Genomic DNA, 23386 nt, shown 5'->3' with positions numbered 1-23386 from the left:
TACTTGGCACAAAAATATTTCCATTGTCACAACATATTGTAAATTTGAAAAATGGAGCTGCAGACATTGCAGTTTGTTACAAGTCATCATTCTGTCAAAATATTCAAACTACATGGCAAAATTTAAATTAAATGTGTTATCTTACATCGATACAAATGGAGTGAAAGTTGCGGAAGGCATTTCTCCATTGATCCTAATGCAATATGGTACTGGTGGACAAAAAGATAAACTCATGGCTAGAAAGGCAAGCTCCAAATCTTTCTGTGGGCCTTAAACAGAGAAATATCCTGAAATTAATAATGGTGTACTTGCTTACATCAATGAACTTCAGAATGATGGTTGAGCTGTCTCTTATGAAACGATTCAGAACAAAGCTCGCAAGACAGCTGCCACACCCATCGTTGACAGAAAGGATTTTAAAGCAAGCACTGGTTGGGTGATTCATTTTATGAGATGGCAAAATTTCAGTCTATGAAGGACGCTACACAGATTAGTTAATCGAGTTCCATGATTACATAATACAAGTGCAGTAGCAATATGACTGTTTGCTCTCCCAGGCTGGAAATGCTGTGTTTTTGGAAACGCCACATACTACCACCCTTGCTTGAACTGGCTTAAAAAGTTTCCTTGTGAAGGTGACTGGAGCAGAGAAACTAAGTTGCACAGTGATATTGTGCATTACAGTAGATGGCAATAAACTTCCACCTATCTTTAAAAGGAAGACATTACCAGAGGAGATTACCACACATGGCATTCACTCATGAGTTCAGGAAATGGGCTGGATAACAGTAGATTTGATGGGGTTGGTTTGAGAAAGTCTGGGGAAGATGACTAGGGGCATTATAACACAAGAAGTCCCTTCTTGTCCTAGACAGCTTCAGGGGTCACCTTGTGGAAGCTCTAAAGGAGAAAATGAAATTAAGCCCCATCCTGTCATCATCCCTGGAGGTTTAATGTCCCATCTTCAACCTTTAGCTGTCAGTGTCAACAAACCTTCCAAAAAACATCTTTGACACCTGTATTCAAAATGGATGGTTGTGAGATCTCATCAACTGACTCCAGGAGACAAGATATGGAAGCCATCAACACCGACGATGTGCAAGTGGAGGTGCACGGAGAAAGTAGTGTTGATATTGTTAAGAAGAGTTTTTAGAAAACAGGAATTTCTTGTACCACTGACAGTCCCGAGGATGACATTTTGTAGAATAATGAAAATGAAAAAGATGATGCATTATCTGAGCCTGAAAATAGTGATGAAAGTGAGGTCACAGAATAGTCAGAGAAAAGAAACGGTGAAACAATGCATTGCTACTATTCATTGTAGCCATTATGAAACCAGTTCTTTTGAGCCAACAGAAAATAAATACCGGTAGGTACCACTTTTTTCACAAATTACTATAAATATAGCCTTTACCTACCAGTAAATTGTTTCCCTCCCTTTCTGAATTCCTAGAAGCACTACTCTACTACTCACGTAATTCCCTCTCTAATGTTTTCAAGAAAAGAAGGGGAAATAAATACCATTAGGTACCACTTTCTTCACAAATTACTATAAATATAACCTTTACCTACCACTAAATTGTCACCCCCTTTCTGAATTCCTAGAAGCACCACTCTACTACTCACGTAATTCCCTATCTAATGTTTTCAAGAAAAAAGTGGGAATTACACATTAAAATGTGGTAACTACATCTAAAGACTACACAATAACACCTTTCGAGCTCCGAACCATGCATAAAAGATTGTTCTGAAACTAAACATTTGTCAATCAGAGAATGATGATATGCTCAAAAAGCTGGAGCAGATTTGGTCACACATGTGAGAGGAATCGCGTCATGAACCACTATATTACCCTCTCCTTCCTTCCACTCTGGGCCAAAGTTTGGTCATTCCATCTGTATCACAGATACTGTGGAAGACCAGCTCCATTAGTTGCAGGATGACATAGTGACATACAATGAAGTGCTGCCAACTGCTGCCACTTTAGAGTCTAATTCTGTGAGTCCACAGCCGTCCGGCTGTGGGGTGCAACTTCGTCTCTGCAAGCTGTCACTCCTACCAGACACAATGTGACTGAAGATGAAGGCTAAGCAGATATTCTGCAGATGAAGAATGCATCTGTCTGACTGCAAGCTGTTCGACTTGAGAGTGGGGCACCTAGTGCCGCCAGCCCTGGGCAGTGCGAGAACCACCTTATCGGCTGTATGCTGGGACCACCTCTTGAGCTGTCCTCTGTGCTGCTGTTGGGACTTCTGCTTTCTTACCATCACACCAACCACTAATACCTCGAAGCCAGACCTAAGCGCAGCTATACTTAACGAGGGTGCTGAGGCTTCAATGGACAACACAGACCTACTGGGCTGTCAAGATGCACCGACTGCAATTCTGTCCAATACGGGGCCGTGGAAATGACCATAAGCAGCACTGGGTGCTTTGACCGCAGATTTAATGGCAGGTGCTGACGCGCCACTCAGCACATTGCTGCATTGTGGACATAGCATGGCTGCTACCAGGCCGCAACGAGGAGGAGACTGAATCACTCTAAAACTCTCATCAATAAATGAATTTTAAATGAATGCTGCCTCACTGACACACTGGATGTGACACATATCCTCATCACTGCCTCGCCGCTCAACCGTCCTGCCCCCTCACAGGGAGTCACATCCAGTGCAACCCTTATAGTATCCTTCCAATGAACTGAAGTCTGCCACCTGCATTATCCATGACTGAACCTAAGTGATCTTTCTATTTCATATCTCCACTAATTGTTACACCCAGGTATTTGTATGAAATGACTGATTAAAATTGTGATTCACTGCAACAAAGTTACATGACAGAATTGACAGCCAGCCTTTATATTTATGTGCTTACAAACAAATAAAAGTACTCTAAACTATCCCAGAATTTGGAATTATTACATCCTTTCTTGTTGAGGAAAGGAGGATAGGTTTGGGGCAGTTAAAAGGAAAGACAGATCTCTCAGACTCAAGTATGAGGGGAAACCACAGGGGGGACAAAGATATTTTCAACTTTATTATAGTACAAGAGAAAGGTATTTAGCAAGAAATGTTACAATAAGAAAAAAAAAAAAAAAAATCATACTGCATATTGAGGAACAAGCTAAGATCCAGTACTTCAGAAAGACAGTCTTAATTTCCCCTATGGAACCATCATGAACAAAACCTGTTGTGCGCTCTAGATGTTGAGAGAATTGTAAAACATTTCACAGGATGATCTCCAGACAAGTCTCAAGGCAAGGGAACTAATCAACTAAGCTAATGATTATTTAAGACTCCATCAGTCTGGGGTGCATACTCCTCATTGTAAGCATAGACTGTAGAGAAGTGCTTTGGCCAGACACAATGTTGCAGGTTCCAGGTCAGATATGTGCATCTTGGATACGAAGAGACTGTGATGTTATGCAAAGTGGTGATTGCTGGGACTAAGTTATACAGAAACATATAAAATTAGAGCAAATGGCGCGCTTTGTCTTGGTTTACTAGGCCACTGAAAGGATTCTACTTGAGGATCTATATTAGTGACAATACTATTAAGTGCATAATGTTGAGGCATACAGGCAGAGGGTGGGTAGGATAGGGGGACATAAGCTGGTGCCTTACTGATACGGCTTGGATTCTCACACAGCGCCTCTCAATTGTATATGTACTGTCATTGGCACACAGGAAAGGGTATACTGTTCTACATCAGAATAAAATGAGGGCTTAATGTTACTTCAGTATTTGACTGGAAAAGGAGCAGGAAAAATCATCAAAACAGTTTGTGACAACTCACTTGATTAGAAAATCAAGATATTACTACAGAAAGTTTTGAGAGCTTTTCCATAAAAGGATGTAAGTGCTTGACCATTCGGTGCATTCATAAAAGCCTAGCAAACGATACTGAGATAAAACTTAATTCACTATTACTGGTACCCCACATCAGAAGCAAACATCATCACCTAATCAATGCCCTGGTGCCAAAACATTATGGATTAAAAGCACAGTTTGGTACCAAGTTCAAACACATGAAAAATTGGTAATTTTGAACTTAAATATGGGTAGTTTGTGGCTGTTTTATCAGAATACTAATTGTGATGGTCACTGTGTCCCTGGCACATGATGTCTGCATTTGCTAGCAAATGATGGAAACACTGTTTTCACTAAAGGGGCAGAAGTTTAACTCAGTGCCAGTCAGAATGCTGTTATGCATAAAAAGTAGAAGACTATTTTTAGAGGCTTCCACCAGCTTCTGAAAGTGGAAATCAATGTGTTAATATATGGGATGCACATTTGCTGCTAATCTTTTCTCGTAAAAGATGATTTCACATTTAATCAATAGGTTGGGCAAAGTGAGCACCCAATACTACCCAAGACAAACATTTCTACTCAATGTAACTGTTACAAAACTGGATCTGATTTTCTGGTCCTAAAATGTTCTTTGGATCAAAGGAGATTCCGCTTGCCCTCATTTCTTGGAATGCCATCTCTCAAATACTAAACCTTAAAGAAATGGCCATCAAATATGTAGTCCAGTAGATTTCTTGCAAGTACCAGTGTAATATTCTACCAACATGAATGATATTATCCCTTGAAATAGTTTGGAGATGTACGGTATTCTACGATGCAACTAGTTATGATATAAACTTTTTTATAAACATTTCACTAACTTTCCTATAAAAAACATTGTTTTGATTGGTCTCAACAGATAAATGTCAAGTAATCTACAATAGGAATAACTTGAAAACATACCTTAAGGTGTTCTTCTTCAAACATATGAGGTGTCCTTAATTTGCGACCAGGAAGAGGAAAGTAGATTTGACTGCAACGGAAACGTTCATCTCTGTCCGCATGTCGTAAAGCACCATCTGGGTCTCGAGCAACAATCAATCTGTCCTATGGGACAAGCACACAGCATATGACAATGCACACACAGCAAAAAAAAAAAAAAGAAAAAAAAAGGGGGGGCAGAAAATTCAGTCAGAGCTACTGACAAACAACTGACGGATTGAATCAGCATTATTAGCTCCCTGTACAAAAGCGTTACTTTTGCTTTTGAGTTCTTTCAAAGCAAATTTTTTTTCTGATGGGTGTCTAGGCAGTACAGGGCAAAGAAGGAAATTAAAATTCATTAAGCAAAAATTTGTCAGTTGAGCCAAAGTTCTTAGCAAATTGGTTCCAGAGAAATTGGGGAAATAAAGCCATGGTAAATTTTGTCTCATTATTTCTGAAGTGAGCTGCTTTTCCTGAATCACTGGTAAAACAAGGAAGAAGATAAAATCATTTCATTTCAGTATTGGCCTGGAAATTGCATTCAGGCTGTAAAAAGCAAATGACTTATAGGAAGAGACTTATACAGAACAGTAAACACATCAACTACTTCACCTATTTATCACCCCCCCCCCCCCCCAACACACACACACACACACACACACACACACACACAGTTAGCTGAAATGACAAGACAGAACATCTCCGAAAGAGTAGAAATATTTAAGAATGTGATCTCATTTTTCACATTCTAGGTTTCTTAATATCCATTGCTGTCACACATGATCCACGCTAAGCCACCTACATCTATACTCCGCTAACCATCTTATGATGTGATGGAGGGCATGTTGCGCACCATAGTCACTTTGTCCACTTTCCTGTTTGTCGCAAATGGTCCCCTGGAAGAACAATTGTTGGTAGGCCTCTGTGTGAGCTCAGATCTCTCTAATTTCCCCTTCTTGGACTCTTCATGTGGTGAATGTATGAGAAATATATATACATTGGTTGACTATTTTAGCTAAGTGTGCTTTCATAATTTTAACTGAGATGCACAATACCTCTCTTCTACCACAAGTCACTGGACCTGGATGAGCATGCCCATGACAGTTTAGTGCTTACTAAACAAATTCTCTAGTAACTCTATCAGTTCTATATGATAAGCAGGGGTGGCACTAGGATTTTCGGACTCCAGATAAGCGTTCAGCATTCTTAGCTCCTTCCTCTATTTACTTATTTTAAACTTTGATTTTCTGGATGAAGTAAAAACAAATTAATGTTAGAGCATCAAAGAATGCCTTTCTTAAGAAACTTTTTTCAATTCTTGAAGTTTACATAAATTCCATACTTAATAAAAGTATATCTTCTTTCTAGCTTTTTTTTTAGATGTAAACTCTTTCATTATCCCAGTATAATGTGGGAGCTAACTTTCACTCCACTGTGATCATAGCTATTCCAAAAAGCCACTCTTGCCACATTGTAGTTTTAAAGCAATTCTTAACTCTTGAAAGAATGGCCATTCTGCTTGGGTAACACTAACAGGCAAAGTAGAAAATCCATAAGGCTACCATTATGATCGAAATATGTTATTAAAAATGCACTTATGAAAAGCACTGAGGAGCCACAGAGGAGGAAGTGGCTCAGATACAAATTAGCTGTGTGACAATTTTTTGACTGCAAATTTCTTTTTTCAAATCTTATTTATCAACAACTACGCTCTACAAAGATGCCATATTTTCTACGTGCTTTGATAGTGTAGAATTGTATAGGCTTAGCAGTTCCATAAAAAATCAACTGTGTCCATTTACAGCAGCATGCCTGGAGGTAAAGTTTCCTATGATAATATTGAATACCTTTAGTTTCAAATTGTTCTCCACGGTCAGGTTTAAAGGTTGTTCTGATTTTTCACTACAAGATATATATAATTTTAGGGCGCAAAACTGCTACATCAATGGGATTGAAACTCCAGAAGGAGGTCAACTAAAAACGGAAGTAAATCTTTGAAAACTGCTATTGAAGGGGAGTAGGTAAAAAGTGTCTCATCGTCCATGGTTGAGAGTAGTGGGGACAAAGCATGGGAGGATCACCACTTAAAAGATGTCGATGATTAAAGAGACAGAACCCAATCTGGAGTCTAGTTAAAATTACCTTCTCCCGATGACGAGGCCAGGAGGAAGAAGTCCAAGCACAAGGGAAGAGGTTTTAGTGTGTATATATAGTATACTGTATCCGCTTATGGCATCAGATGTATTGGACAGCCTGGAGAACAGCGTAAAGCTCCACAGTAAAAACTGAACACTGATCAGGAAGCTGAAACCTAATAGGGTTGTTGCCAACAATACAGGCACTTCCAACACCAGACGTGGTCTTTGAGCCATAAGTGTAAATAACTGTGGCATCTTCCATTTGTGCACATAGAGCAGCAAATGCCCAACGATAAACAGGGGGGGGGGTTGGTACTATACTATCCTTGGGAAGGTGGCACACATTATTTGCAAATCTCAGACAACATATTCTTCTTCCTCCAATTTTTACTCCCTTGTCATCTAGTGGGCATTCGTCATTCATATTTTATTGTAATAGCAGAATGAAAAGTTTAGGAGTCAGGTAGCAGCCTTTCCTTATGCCTTTTCCCAGTCCTGCCCAATTAGTATTTACTGCTCTGACTTTCACTGATATTTTTTTATTTAAATAAACTGAGGTTATAAGCTGTCTGTTTTTCCAATCCACTGTTTTTCCCCTCATTATAGTTGCAAATTTATCCCAAGTCACATGATCTAGTGCCATTTCCTGCTCTGCAAAACACAAATGTACATTCTTTCCTTTTCAATAAACCACTCTCCCAAAATTTGCAAGAGTCCAAATGCATCTTTTGAAACTCTACGCCATCTAAAACAAAATTGCTTCTCACCCAAGCCAAATTCCCCTCTATCTCCTTTTACAGTCTTTTATTATTAACAATATGCAATCAAATAAACACACCAGCTGCACATTTTGTTTCTCTCCAAAAGTGGTCGAAACTGGCTGTGGCATTTAAAATAAAAATGTAAGTATGACTGTTGAGTTTATTTGAGTGTATATCAACATTATAGCTGCAGAGCTTGCACCCACATTGCCCCCAAGATGGACAAAAAATAAATGTTATTAATGATTCTTAACATGACTTTGCTGCATGTGAAATAAAGTTAACTTCCCTGTACCACTGCATTTCTTGGTTCCTTGTTTCTTTGATACTGGACTCGTTACCATTACCAGAAAGTCTTCTGGCCATTCACCACTATCATATAATTTGTTACATAACCTCAATATTTCTCTTACTCTTTCTTGACTTAAAACATTTCAGTGTTTCACCTGGTATTGTATCTGTATACCTATAGCTTACCCATTTTCATTGCATCTAGTGCACTCTCCACTTCTATTACATTTGGTGATCTTTTCTCCTCCTCATTGTCATCATTATTATCGTCATCATAATATACAGTGTTTTACATTTCAAGTAATAGAGTTGTTGGCTTGTAATGTGTGTTACAGCTGTTTTACATACTCTTTAAATCTCTGGGGAATGCCTTCATGATCTTTGTACACTATGTTCTTGTTTTCACTGAAAATTTCTATAATAACACTTCCTTGTCTGTTTTGGTACCATGTTGTATTCTTTACTCCACTGTGCAGTAAATCGTATTATCCCTTCTTTAATTTTCAACTGCACGTCAATCATCTTTTAGCCATTATTTACTTTTTTTATACCCTGATATGTTTATCTTTTCTCTATGCATGTCATTATTCATCAAGTGGTTCATCTTTTCTTTCTTGCATCTTCATTGTTCTGGTTTTTGAATTTTCTTCTCTCCTCTTGTCTTCGGTGTGATGCCTGGTTTTTTCCTCTTTTCTAGTTTACGTATCATATACTTCTCTACCCTGCTTTTATGATTCCTTCTTTCAGCACAGTCCAACAATCACTGACATTTTTTGATGGTTCTCTGTCTTGTAATGAGTTACTAAGCTAAAGTGATAGCATTTCCTTAACTCTTTATTTTCTTGATCTTATCTTCTCCAGGTCACACTTCTTCACCACAACAGTCTTCTTCAGTTTTTTCTTACCTCTGCTGTAAGGAAATTGTGGTCACTGTTTAATATCTGCACCTGGTAGAGTCCCACTTCTGCTTTCTTCCACCTGTCTAAAATCCATTTGGTTTCTATATTTATCTCATGGTGATTCCCAGTCTTGATCCTCCTCCTGTGATTTTTGAACCATGTATCTATCTCTACTAGCTGTCTTTCCCTGCAAAAGTCAACAAGCCATTAGCTTCTGTCATTCCCCCTTCCGAAACCATGAATGCCAACTACGGTTCCTTCCTTCCCTTCTCCCACCATGACATTCCAGTTGCCCATTGCTATTTTGCATCGTCCTTGATTATTTCCCATTATTTTCTTTATTATGGTTCCTTTATGAGCTGATGATCATGCTCTGAAGCTGGCCTGTATACCAGGATAATAAATATGCCTTTTTGTACTCCTTTCAGCCTCACATCAATAATCCTATCTCACATTTTCCATGTACTTAGCCATTTCCTTTTGTCATAATCACTACTACTCCATACTTCCTCTTATTTATACTTTTCCATCTCTCTTTTAAGGTTTTCCATTATGTAGCAGTGTCCTGACATTCCAGATAATGATTCTTGTTTTGATATTGAATCTCCTGTCACACTGCGCAATACAAAAAAAGTCAGAATTCCAAGAACAAGGTGAGGGCAACTTGGAGCATTACTAGGTTGTGTTGTTGTCATCACTCCAGAGACTGGTTTGATGCAGCTCTCCATGTTACTCTATCCTGTGCAAGCTTCTCCATCTCCCAGTACCTACTGCAACCTACATCCTTCTGAATCTGCTTAGTGTATTCATCTCTTGGTCTCCCTCTACAATTTTTACACTCCACACTGCCCTCCAATACTAAATTGGTGATCCCTTTATGCCTCAGAACATGTCCTACCAACTGATCTCTTCTTCTAGTCAAGTTGTGCCACAAATTTCTCTTCTCCCCAATTCTATTCAATACCTCCTCATTAGTTGTGTGATCTATCCATCTAATTTCCAGCATTATTCTGTAGCACCGCATTCTGAAAGCTTCTATTCTCTTCTTGTCTAAACTACGTATCGTCCATGTTTCACTTCCATACACTGCTACATTCCATACAAATACTTTCAGAAAAAGACTTCCTGACACTTAAATCTATACTCGATGTTAACAAATTTATCTTCTTCAGAAACGCTTTTCTTGTCATTGCCAGCCTACATTTTATATCCTCTCTACTTCGATCATCATGTTATTTTGTTTCCATAATAAGAAACTCATTTACTACTTTAAGTGTCTCATTTCCTAACCTAATTCCCTCAGCATCGCCTGATTTACTTTGACTACATTCCACTATTATTGTTTTGCTTTTGTTGATGTTCATCTTATATTCCTTTTAAGACACTGTCTATTCCATTCAACTGTTCTTCCAGGTCCTTTGCTGTCCCCGACAGAATTACAATGTCATCAGCAAACCTTAAAGTTTTTATTTCTTCTCCATGGATTTTAATTCCTACTCCAAATTTTTCTTTCATTTCCTTTAGTGCTTGCTCAACATGCAGGTTGAATAACATCAGGGATAGGCTACAACCCTGTCTCACTCCCTTCCCAACCACTGCTTCCCTTTCATGCCCCTTGACTCTCATAATTGCCATCCAGTTTCTGTACAAATTTTAACTGACCTTTTCCTCCCTGTATTTTACACCTGCCACCTTCAGAATTTTAAAGACAGTACTCTAGTCAACATCGTCAAAAGCTTTCTCTAAGTGTACAAATGCTAGAAACATGAGTTTGATTTTCCTTAATCTATCTTCTAAGGTAACCTGTAGGGTCAGTAATGCCTCAAACATTCCAACGTTTCTATGGAGCCCAAACTGCTCTTCCCTGAGGTCGGCTTCCACCAGTTTTTCCTTTCATCTGTAAAGAATTCATGTTAGGATTTTGCAGCCGAGACTAATTAAACTGATAGTTCGGTAATTTTCACACTTGTCAACACCTGCTTTCTTTGGAATTGGAATTATTGCATTCTGCTTGAAGTCCGAGGGTATTTCACCTGTCTCATACATCTTGCTCACCATATGGTAGAGTTTTTTCAGGGCTAGCCCTCCCAAGGCTATTAGTAGTTCTAATGGAATGTTGTCTACTCCCGGGCCTTATTTTGACTTAGGTCTTTCAATGTTCTGTCAAACTCGTCATGCAGTATCGTATCTCCCATTTCATCTTCATCGACATCTTCTTCCATTTCCATAATATTGCTCTCAAGTACATCACCCTTGTATAGACCCCTCTATACACTACTTCCACCTTTCTGCTTTTCTTTCTTTGCTTGGAACTGGTTTTCCATCTGAGCTCTTGATATTCATACAAGTGGTTCTCTTTTGTCCAAAGGTCTCTCTAATCTTCCTGTATGCAGTATCTATCTCACCCCTTAGTGATATATGCCTCTACATCCTTAAATTTGTTCCCTAGCCATCCCTGTGTAGCCATTTTGCACTTCCTGTCAATCTCAATTTTTGAGACTTTTGTATTCCTCTTTGCCTGCTTCCGTTACTGCATTTTTATATTTTCTCCTTTCATCAATTAAATTCAATGCACCTTCTGTTACCCAAGGATTTCTAGTAGGCCTTGTCTTTTTACCTACTTGATCCTCTGCTGCCTTCACAATTTCATCTCTCAAAGCTACCCATTCTTCTACTGTATTTCTTTCCCCCCATTCTTGTCAATCATTCCCTAATGCTCTCTCTGAAACTCTCTACAACCTCTGTTTCTTTCAGTTTCTCCAGGTCCTATTTCCTTAATTTCCCACCTTTTTGCAGTTTCTTCAGATTTAATCTACAGTTCATAACCAATAGATTGTGGTTGGAGTCCACATCTGCTCCTGGAAATGTCTTGCAATTTAAAACCTGGTTCCTAAATCTCTGTCTTACCATTACATACTCTATCTGAAACCTTCCAGTGTCTCCAGGCCTCTTCCATGTATACAACCTCCTTTCACGATTCTTAAACCAAGTGCTAGCTTTGATTAAGTTATTCTCTGTGCAAAATTCTACCAAGCATCTTCCTCTTTCATTTCTTATCCCCATTCCATATTCACCTAATACTTTTCCTTCTCTTCCTTTTCCGATTATTGAGTTCCAGTCACCCACGCTATTAAATTTCCATCTCCCTTCACTATGAGAATAATTTTTTTTCTCTCTTCATACATTTCTTCAATCTCTTCATCATCTGCGAAGCTAGTTGGCATATGAACTTGAACTACTGTGGTAGGCGTGGGCTTCATGGCTATTTTGGCTACAGTAATGCGTTCACTATGCTGTTCGTAGTAGCTTACCCGCACTCCTATTTTTTTTTTTCATTCATTATTAAACCTACGACTGCATTACCTCTATTTGATTTTGTATTTATAACCCTGTATTCACCTGACCAGAAGTCTTGTTCCTCCCGCCACCGAGCTTCACTAATTCCCACTATATCTAACTTTAACCTATCCATTTCCATTTTTAAATTTTCTAACCTACCTACCCAAGTAAGGGATCTGACATTCCACACTCCGATCTGTAAAACGCCAGTTTTCTCTCTCCTTATAACAATGTCCTCCTGAGTAGTCCCCGCCCATAGATTCAAATGGAGGACTACTTTACCTCTGGAATATTTTACCCAAGAGGACGCCATCATCATTTAACCATACAGCACAGCTGAATGCCCTCAGGAGAATTAGAACTGTAGTTTTCCCTAGCTGTCAGCCATTTGCAGTACCAGTACACCAAGGCTATTTTGGTTAATGTTACAAGGCCAGATCAGTCAATCATCCAGGCTGTTGCCCCTGCAACTACTGAATAGGCTGCTGCTCCTCTTCAGGAACCATGCATTTGTCTGGCCTCTCAACAGATTCCCCTCCATTGTGGTCGCACCTACAGTACGGCTACCTGTATCGCTGATGCACGCAAGCCTCGCCACCAATGGCAAGGTTGTTCATTGCCAGGGGGGGAGGGGGAGGAGGGGGTGGGAGGGAGGGAGGGAGGGAGGGAGGCATGAGACAAATATAATCACTACCATTAATGATATTGAACTCCCAGAGGGCAGTAGAATCAAGACAGATGATACAAAATTAAAGTCATTGGCTACTATATTCAATGAATTCTTCCTGACAGTAGCTGAAAAAACAGACAAAAACTCGTCGATCCAAAGCAGATACAATAACTTACCTAGACCGGCAGAGCATACTTAATCACCAGACATCAGCCTTGCCATTTCATATGTTAGAGACATCACAAAAATCATTAGGCCAGTAACATGTAGTAACTACTGACTATGATAGTATCTCAGTCAAAGTACTAACTAAATTCTTATGCCGACTTTGTAGTGCCAGCCTTGAGTTACCTTTGTAACCAGTCAATGAGCCAAAACGAAAGACTGAAATATGCAGTAGTAATATCAATGCACAAAAGTGTAGATAAGCAACTCACCTCTATGACCAATCTCACTCCATCCTGTGTCTTCAAAGTTATTTGAGTAAGCAGCTTACAATAGAATAATGAACAACCTTTCTGAGAATAAATTTTCAACAGGTCAGTTTGACTTCTTTACTGATAAAGTAATATATATATGATCTCTCAGAGTCAATTGTAGTAGAACTGAACACCAAAAATATCCTGTTGACATTTTCTGTGATCTTGCCAAGGCCTTTCGCTATGTAGATAATAAAATTCTGTTAAGTAAACTAAAAAAGGCATGGCATAGCACCCTCCCCTTGCATGGAAAAGGTCATATCTTGAAAACAGAGAACGGATGGCCACATTAGCAAAAGGCAAACAGGAACAGGACACAATAGTGATCTACTGGGGGCACTGGAATACTCTTAAAAAACTGTAATGTTTGCTAATGATACAAGTATACCCACAAAAGGTCTGAAAACATCCATACCAGACACAGCCAGGAGACTAATGGAAAAGGCTCACAATGGTTCACAGCCAACACTTAATCTTGCAAATTCTCATATTATCAATTACAAACATATAAAACTAACTTACAGTCACCAGAAGTGCAGTTAAATGGACATACACTGGATGAGGCTCTGTGTGTGTTCTTGGATATCCAGATGGCTAATAAACTAAGGTAGCACCAGCATGTGGATATGTCAACTGAAAAGCCAACTTCTGCCTGATTTCAATGAGAAGTCTCCCTCACTGGTACTTCCAGCTAACATAAAATGATAATTATTCCATAGAAGCATGCAGTAAGAATACTGTATACAACTGATAACTGAAAATCTTGCAGAAACCTAAAAGTTTTCTGGGTATGGTACTGTGTCTTAATGTATAAAACTACTGCTGCTGGAGACAAACCAACATTTTGGCCATGGTTGCAGCGGCCTTCTTCTGGGTTTACTGGTGTGTTCTAGCTATGTAGTGTAAATTATATTTTGTTGTCACTGTTCACTGCGCATAAAATTACGTCATAATTAAAAAAAAAATTCGTTTCATTGGTCGCTTAAGGAAGAAGGAGAGGGAACCTTATTTACTGACTGAATAGGCAAACATCTTTGCCAGGTTGGGGTACAGCCTGTCCTCTATAGTGGTGCAGGATCCAGGACATGCTAGGCTCCACTAACGTCATGGTGGATGTATTACACACTGCACGCATGTACAAGGTAGAATGCGAATGTGGAGAGGCACAAATCATGGAGACTGGCAGGCCAATAGCAACGAGCATTTGGGAAAACGAACGCCATATTCGTCTAGGGCAACACAACAAATCTACAGTGGCAGAACATGAGCAAGACAACAGAAAGAAATAAAAATTCAGTGAAGCCCATGTGTTGGCTGAGCAGCTGGTTATGACGAAATGCAAAAATTAGAGAAATCAGAGAGGCCATCGAAATACTTAAACACCCTAATAACATGAATAGAGAGAATGGACTCAGGCTTGCCCCATCTTTGCTGCCAGCAATCAGAGCCCAAGAGACGTCACTGTCAACACGATGCACAAGCACTACTGGCGAGTAACTGCCGCCGCATGGCCGACGTCCAGCATTTGGTAAACAGCAGCCAACTTCTCATTCGACAGTGACGACCATCATGGCACATAACACAAGAGCCAATAGACAACAGAGGTTACGTTCTCCCTCCATCGCAATAAACTATTAAAATAAAGTTCCTCTCCTTCTTCCTTAAGCGACCAATGTAACAAACTATCTTTTTAAAATTATCACATAGTGGCATGCACAGTGAACAGTAACAACAAAATATAAGGGACGCTGCATAGCTAGGATGCACCAGTAAATCCAGAAGAAGGTCGCTCCAACCATGGCCAAAACGTTGGTAATTCTCCAGCAGCAGTAGTTTTACACATTATGACGCGGTACCATACCCAGAAAACTTTTATGTCAGCTGACTCTGGCTGCAGAAGCCTAAGCAATTATATCCTGCAGAAGCCTTTCACAGGACCTAATGATCCTCACAGTTATATGCCAGTACATGTACTCCTTAATAACACACACACACACACACACACACACACACACACAAAGTAATCAAGAAGTAATTATCTTTATCATCAATCTGATTAGACTGATTATAGTCTTAACATCTTGTTACTCATAATACACTTTACTGAAGTAGCTGACACTTGTGGCCTGGGCCTGCTAAAGTACAACTTAACGCATTCCAAATCCCTGAAGGCACTTCTACACACACACTCCACAAACCACTGTGGATTGCATAGCAGAGGGTATGTCCCATTGTACCATAGCAGAGGGTATGCCCATTGTACCAGTTATTAGGGTTTTCTCCTGTTATGTTGACAGATGAATTGTGGGAAGAAATGATTTTACACGCCTCTGTACTTGTTGTAATTAGTTTAATCTTGCTTTCACAATCCCTAAGGGAATGATAGATAGTGTGTTGTAATATATTCCTAGATTCATCTGTTGAAGTTAGTTCTCAAAACTTTCTTAGCAGGTTTTAATGGGACAGTTTCCGTCTATTTTTGAAGAGTTTGCCAGTTACTGCTAAAACATCATGCATGAGTTTATAAGAGTCAAAAGCTAATTGCACTGTACATAACAGAGGTGGGAGTGGGGATGGTGAAAAACATACAGGTCAGAAAATGAAAGGCGTACAAAACTAAAATGGAGTGAAGAAAGGAGTAGTTACTGTGAAAAAATGCTGAGATGGAAGGAATTACAGTAAATGAAGGTCAGGTGGGCGGTGAGAACCAAGGACATGTTCTAGCACTTGATCCCACCTGCAGAGTTTGGAGAAACTGGTGTCTGGGGGAAGAATCCAGATAGCGCATGTGGTGAAACAGGCACTATGTCTCCACTGTCGTGTTGTAGAGCATGACCTGCAAGAGGATATTGTGCGTTGCCGATATACACCCTCTGCCTATGTCCATTCATCCTAACTAATAACTTTGTGGCAGTCTTGCTGATGTAACAGGTCAAACACTTTTTACATAACAGCTGGCACACAACGTGTGATTTCACAAGTGGCTCTCCCCATGATAGTATATGTTTTGCCAGCTACACGGCTGGTATAGGTGTTGGTAGGAGGTCCTTTTCCTTCACTCCCCTTCTGGAAGAAGGAGCCACTGGCTCCGAAAGCTTGCATACTTAAACCTTTGTGTGTGTTCTCCTGCCACTGCTTGGTGAGTAGATTTTTTTTTATCTATCTAGTCTCATTATATTGTCAAAAACTGATTATTTTCATTGTTAAAAAGTGTAACTTTCAATGCACATTTAAACTATCATTTTAAATGTCTTACTTACTTTAGAAGTAACACTTGAGTGTTGATTTCCTTTTCTTTTCATGCAGTTATTGTCTTCAACTGAACTACAACTAGTTCTCTGACTTCTATTATTGACTCTTTGGTGGGTTTATTATGGGATACGTTAGTACTTTTATAATTTGGAAAAGGAATACAATATGACTTTATTTTATTCAATGGTCCATTCTGTACAAATGAGTGTCCATGTAAATTCATACATCAGGATTCAAGGTGAGAGAGTAATGTAAGTATTGCACATTGTATTTTTCATACACAGGAATATTTTTCACATATGAAATTATAGTTCAAAACTAGTAGCTACCAAATCACATAACTTGCTGACTGTAATCCATATTTTCTAGTGTGAATGCATTATTTGTTTGAAGACCAGACAAAATGCCATAATCAGACACAATTCCACATCACAAACAGAATGGCCTCCTCAATGAAAACCAGCAGGATTCTGGATACCAGGCACACAAAACCCAACTCAGACTTTTCTCTCATAATATCCTGAAAGCCATTTATCAAGCCAATTAGATGCGGTATTTCTTGACATCCAAAAAGCATAAAAGGTGGGTGTTTTATTAATGATATCTCTACTACTGGTGATAATAGAGATCCTGAGTAGGGACGTCAAAACAAAGGTGTGAATTGAGTTGTAGTTAAGATAATAAATGCCCACTTAACGGTGATTTGTCTGCCCATGTTAATTTTGCTAGGTGGTTAGGGGACTGCTTTATTTCATTTCTAATTGTCGTCCACTACTGAAGTAATCTAGTGCGAACCCATTTACATTCCCTTTTGTTAGGCCCAGATACTAATTAATACCTTTTATCAAAATGTGCAACCAATACATGGTAGCTGGTTTTGCTTTGATAATGTAGAGATGATTCACTCTCTTTTAGTAATCGACTTTAGAAACAGTTATGATATTAAAATATTTTTTTCTTTCAGAGATAATTTGGAGGAGGAGCACAAGAAGAGGCAGCACATGTTTAGGGGCAGATTAAACAGAAGATTTCTCATGAGCAGAGTGGCTATTTAATCCCAATAAGGTATATTGGCCACTCCACAAAACACTATAATTATTCCACTAAGTAAATATTAATTAAAACAGATCCCTTAACATACATAAGGTAGTGAATAGTATTCTTTCATCTGTGTATCAGCACAAATGCCTCCTGGGGTGAGGTGCGGGTGTGGGGGGTGTGGGGGGGGGGGGGGCTTAGGGTGCAGATGCTGGTGGTCTCCTGAAACTGAATAATTCTGCATCGTAATTGGTTGGCCAGTTGATCAGAGGGAGGGGACCAAATAATGAGGTCATCCGTCTCATCAGATTAGGGAAGGATGGGGAGGAAGTTGGTCGTGCTCTTTTAAAGGAACCACCCCAGCATTTGCCTGACGGGGTTTAAGGAAACCATAGAAAACCTAAATGAGGATGGCTGGATGTGGGTTTGAACTGACGTCCTCCTGAATGTGAGTCCAGTGAGCTAACCACTGCACCACTGTGCTCGGTGCATCATAATTCAATTAATCATAGAGACAGGAAAACCCACAGGAATTTCTAGCCCACTAGGAGAAAGAGACTAGAACCAGGGAGAACACAGAATGTTACACCCATTCCCCTTACCTGCAAGTTGAAACCAGAACTACCAGTGGGACTCAGTTCACCTGTTGAGAAAACTGCTGAGTTCCATATCAAGGAGAAGCAAACACAGAAGTGTAGGAGTGCATTAAAAACAGTTCAAACATACAGTGAATAATGGTACCCCTTAGGGAAATTGCAGCAAGGGATCAGAATGAATACCATTTCCACTCAGTTTGTATGTGTAGCATACTTATTCAACATGTTGAAAAGCTATTCTGGCTTCTGTTGAGGAAACAGGGTGTAATCAACTGCAGATTGTGGTGCACACTGGGAAGGACAATGCCTATTGTCTGGGGTTCGAGGTCATACTTGGATAATTCCAGCAACTGGCAAAAAAGGTTGTGAATGACAGCCTTGCTCAATGAATTTCAAGGAAATTCATACTCTGCAAAATTTCCCCACTCTGGTTCTGAGTCGATTGAAAGGTTTGAACCTGAGACTGAAGATTCCACGACAGGTTTGGCTGTCTCTTCCTAGACTTGTGGCATAGAGTTGAGAATTATAGGGTGCCCCTAAATGGGTCAGGTGTACCCTAAACATCAGAGGCTGCTGCCCAGGTAGCTGACTGTGTGTGGTACACATAAGGGACTTTTAGATTAGGTGACTCTTCATCTACTCCAGATAATGATAGCTGTAGGAGACCCAGAAGTAGCAGTGTAGGATCCAAAGAAATTGTTAAAACTGAACTCTGCTCCAGGGCCGAGTAGAGCCCTATTAGATTCTATACTCAATTTACTGATGAATTAGCCCTTCTGTTGACTATAATCTATCACAGATCCCTTGAAGAAAAAACTACATCCAGTTCTTGGAATAAAGTAAAGCTCAAACCCATTTATAATAAGGGTAGCAGAAGCAATCCATAGAACTACCATCTGGTATCTTATCATCTATTTCTTGTAGGACCTTAGAATGTACTCTGAGCTCAAACATAATGAGCTACCTTGAAAAGAATGGCCTCCTCCATGCCACCCATAGAGCAAGTGAAACCCAACTTAAACATTTGTCATACAACAAACTGAAAGTATGGGTCAAAGTGATGTGACAGATGCATTTGATTCACTACCACATCTACGCTTATTACCAAAAGTACACAATTGTATCGCGTAACAAGTGAAATTTGTGACTGGACTGATGATGTTTTGGTAGGGAGGACACAGTAAGTTATCTTTGATAGAGAGTCATCAGTAGCTGTAGAAGTAGCTTCAGGCATGCCCAAGAGAAGTATGATAAGACACCAGCTAGTCAGGCTGTTTTGATTCTTGGTAGTGAGACATATTTTTAAAACCTATTACAAAACTGAATGTTCAACAAGTAATTGAGATACAAGGTGTACATAAAGTCCGGGAACACTTTCAATTATTTATTGCACAAGAACCGAACATCGTACAGATATCATACATACGTCATTTTGAAGAGAAACCCTGAAAGTTTACGTACACCGCCACAGCATAGTTTGGCAATTTGCCGATTGTCAGCTCTAGTCGCAAACATGGCAGCCGTGCTGCAGAAGGGGACAGCTGTTCCATGAAATTTCCTCCCCAATTACCAGATCTCACTCCATGTGACATATTTTCTGTGGGGACACATAAAAGATCTGGTGTATGTACCGCCTCTACCACGTGATGTAGTTTAGCTCCGGGAGAGAACACCTGGAAGCAACTGCCACAGTCGACGATGCCAAGCTGGGACGGGTATGGCAAGAATTCGATTAACGTATTGACATCTGCCACGTCACTCATGGTTTGCATATCAAATGTTTGTAAAAAAAAAAAAAAAACTTTCAGAGTTTCTCTTCAAAATGCAATATGCATGACATCTGTACAATGTTTAGTTCTTGTGCAATAAATAACTGAAAGTGTTCCCAGACTTTATGTACATCCTACACACAATATGGTAGTCACTAGGAGAGATGCTGCTGCTGCTGCTACTGTTGTTGTTGTTGTCTTCAGTCCAGAGACTGGTTTGATGCAGCTCTCCATGCTACTCTATCCTGTGCAAGCTTCTTCACCTATCATTTCGTCCTCCACACTGCCCTCCAATACTAAATTGGTGATCCCTTTATGCCTCAGAACATGTCCTTCCAACCAATCCCTTCTTCTAGTAAGTTGTGCCACAAATTCCTCTTCTCCCCAGTTATATTCAGTACCTCCTCATTAGTTACGTGATCTACCCATGTAATCTTCAGCATTCTTCTGTAGCACCACATTTTGAAAGCTTCTATTCTCTTCTTGTCCAAACTATTTATCATCCATGTTTCACTTCTATACAAATACTTTCAGAAATGACTTCCTGACACTTAAATGTATACTCAGTGTTAAATTTCTCTTCTTCAGAAATGCTTTCCTTGCCATTGCCAGTCTACATTTTATATCCTCTTTACTGCGACCCTCATTAGTTATTTTGCTTCCCAAACAGCAAAATTCATTTACTACTTTGAGTGTCTCATTTCGAATCTAATTCCCTCAGCATCACCCAAGTTAACTTTACTACATTCAATTATCCTCACTTTGCTTTTGTTGATATTCGTCTTATATCCTCCTTTCAAGACAAGGGGTAAAATACAGGCAGCAAAAGGCTATTTACAATTTGTACAGAACCCAGATGGCAGTTATATGAGTCGAAGGGCATGAAAGGGAAGCAGTGGTTGGGAAGGGAGTGAGACAGGGTTGTAGCTTATCCCCAACATTTTCAATCTGTATATTGAACAAGCAGTAAAGAAAACAAAAGAAAAATCTGGAGTAGGAATTAAAATCCATGGAGAAGAAATAAAAACTTTGAGGTTCGCCGATGACATTGTAATTCTGTCAGAGACAGCAAAGGAGAGACAATAAATCAAACAAATTAATCTGGAGGCAGAGAGGAGTGTGAAAGATTATTCTGACTAATATAAATGAAGTGCAGGTGGAAAGAGGTGGCAGCAGCAGCATGGATGCATATCAGTCATGCACAGAGGAGGCTAATGGAGATCTTAAGCCAGCAGTGGATGTACAGTGACCAACAGTTGTTTAGGAAATGAAATTGTTAATATACAACAAGCTGGATTAAGTTAAAAGCAGACTAGGGGAAGAATGAGAACTAATCTTAGTTTCGAGCAGTCAGGTAATGAAGAGTTTACCATTTTCAGTATGACATTAAATAATATTATCTTGACCAGTTACAAGTAAATGTATACATAATTTTGTGCATTTACCAGTAGTTTATGTTTATCATAATCTTATTTGCAATGAATGTTACCAAGTATGAATTTCTAATTATAGATAAATATCAGAAGTGCTATAAGCTATTTTGTTCCATTACTTGCCTCATTGCAAACACCAAATGTGATATCTGTAAACAGGAATTTTGAATCACAATAGCCTTGTAATTCTGGATCCTTACAAATCTCTCGACGGACGTCTGGAGTTGGTAAAAGGAAAGGTGGCATCTGCAATCGTTCTTCAGCCCGCTGCCATGCTTCCTCTACTGCCTGTTATTGAAGAATGGGGTGACAATTTACATTTAAACTTAATAAAGATTCACAGAAAAGTTACGTAGAGACCCCCACCTCTCACGAAATCTTAGTTGTGGTAACACACTGACCACTAGTGCAGCTCAAGGTCTAGATTAGCTGTGAATATGACAATTTGGTTATGAGATGGCGAAGCCAACAAATGTTAAAGCAGAAAATCTGATTGTGGTAATAAATTGCAGGGTAGCAAAGACTATTGTTTAAGTTTGTGTTGTACTGAAAAATGCAAGGTGGGTCCAATACGTAACTTTTACCTATATTTGTTGTCACACACAAGAAACTATTTTTCAAATATTTTCTGCGGTGTATACATAGATGAACATATTTGGCTCTACATGTTAATATCTTATTTCCCTAATTTCGATATACATTACAACTGGATTGCCATTATGCTATTTGATCGATAATCTACAACATAGTCTCCAACATAAACTGGCAAATAATATGGGGATAAATTGGGGGGATTTACAAACATGTTGCGCATACACCTTAATTGTTTATAATTATACAAAAGAAAGGAAGACAAACAAAAAACTGCCTCTCAAGGTATTTTCGTTCTGCTTTAAAAACCAATGAAATGGTGCCTATACATAAGCACTACTGTCGCTGGTTGGAAAGTTGTTTCACAGATGCCAATCTTGAGTTTTCTAGATTCTGACGAGTAAGGCATCTTGCTGATTTATATCATTAGGACACATAGTGTAATTAAAGCCAAAGCCTGTTACGCCGAAACAATGTACATTTGACTTACCTTGTTTACTTCTTCCGTTGACATAAATTTGTATTCTGGTTCTTTTAGATCCTTTCCTTCTTTTCTCGCTCTGAAAACTTTATGCAAATCAACCCTTGTCAATTTCTTAAGCAAATTTTGCACATCTTTGTTAAAGAAGAACGGTGCTGGATCTCTATCTGCAAAGAAATGAAAAGCATTAATTTTCTCTTATGGAGCACTGCGAATTACTACAGTACTTACTTTCAGTCAAATAACGAATTCGCTGCTATTAATCGTAGAAATGAGCCATGGAACAAGAAACCAATTAACATAGTTACTCACCAGCATCAGTTCTCGCTTCCGCGGAGAAACGTCTGGCAATGCTCAATCTACAAAAATGCGATTCCCGTAAGTTTGCTTGCAATAGCCTGTACGTGAATGATTTAAACAACAGTCTAAAGTTGCCGGCCATGGTTTGTTTTTGTTTACACCTCCATGGTCTTTCAAAGCAGCCAGATAATACCGATGAACCACTTCGTATGTAAAGATATACGGAAGCTTCACAAGGACGATCGCGACTTAGGTGTCTGACAGCACATTAGCGCAATAGCACCAGCAATGGCGAGAAAGCAGCTGTAAGATTAACGTCCGTTTTTAATCACTTTTCTAGTTAATTATCGAAATATTTATTACATTTTTGCGTTTCAAGCGCTAGTAAATTTTCAAACGACGTGAATGATCATGAAATAAATGTAAAAACCGATGAATCTCACTGCTTAAATGGCATAAGCTAAAACTTATTCGTGAAGAAACACTTTCATCTATGTGTGCAATTTTATCTTTCTCACTGAAAGCGTTAGAAGATAAACACGCATTCCATGCATGAGAAGCATTTATTTATTTTCTCTGT

The 23386-nt window shown here is 39.2% G+C and overlaps 1 protein-coding gene across 1 annotated transcript in view; it reads right to left on the bottom strand.

The window, feature by feature from the left end:
* The window catches only part of LOC126457409 (28S ribosomal protein S22, mitochondrial), a 45948-nt gene extending 22833 nt beyond the window's left edge, over positions 1–23115 (bottom strand). The window contains exons 1-4 of the mRNA XM_050093678.1: positions 22819–23115; positions 22516–22673; positions 21558–21722; positions 4749–4892 (exon numbers count right to left, since the gene is read on the bottom strand). Of these exons, the coding sequence (XP_049949635.1) occupies positions 4749–4892; positions 21558–21722; positions 22516–22673; positions 22819–22948 (597 nt within the window). The 5' untranslated portion in view covers positions 22949–23115. The remainder of the gene's footprint in view (positions 1–4748; positions 4893–21557; positions 21723–22515; positions 22674–22818) is intronic.
* Between the last annotated feature and the right edge of the window lie 271 nt (positions 23116–23386).

Source organism: Schistocerca serialis, chromosome 2 (genome assembly GCF_023864345.2).
Source record: "Schistocerca serialis cubense isolate TAMUIC-IGC-003099 chromosome 2, iqSchSeri2.2, whole genome shotgun sequence".
In the NCBI taxonomy this organism is placed as follows: Eukaryota; Metazoa; Arthropoda; class Insecta; order Orthoptera; family Acrididae; genus Schistocerca; species Schistocerca serialis.
This window is presented reverse-complemented; position numbering and strand designations above follow the sequence as displayed.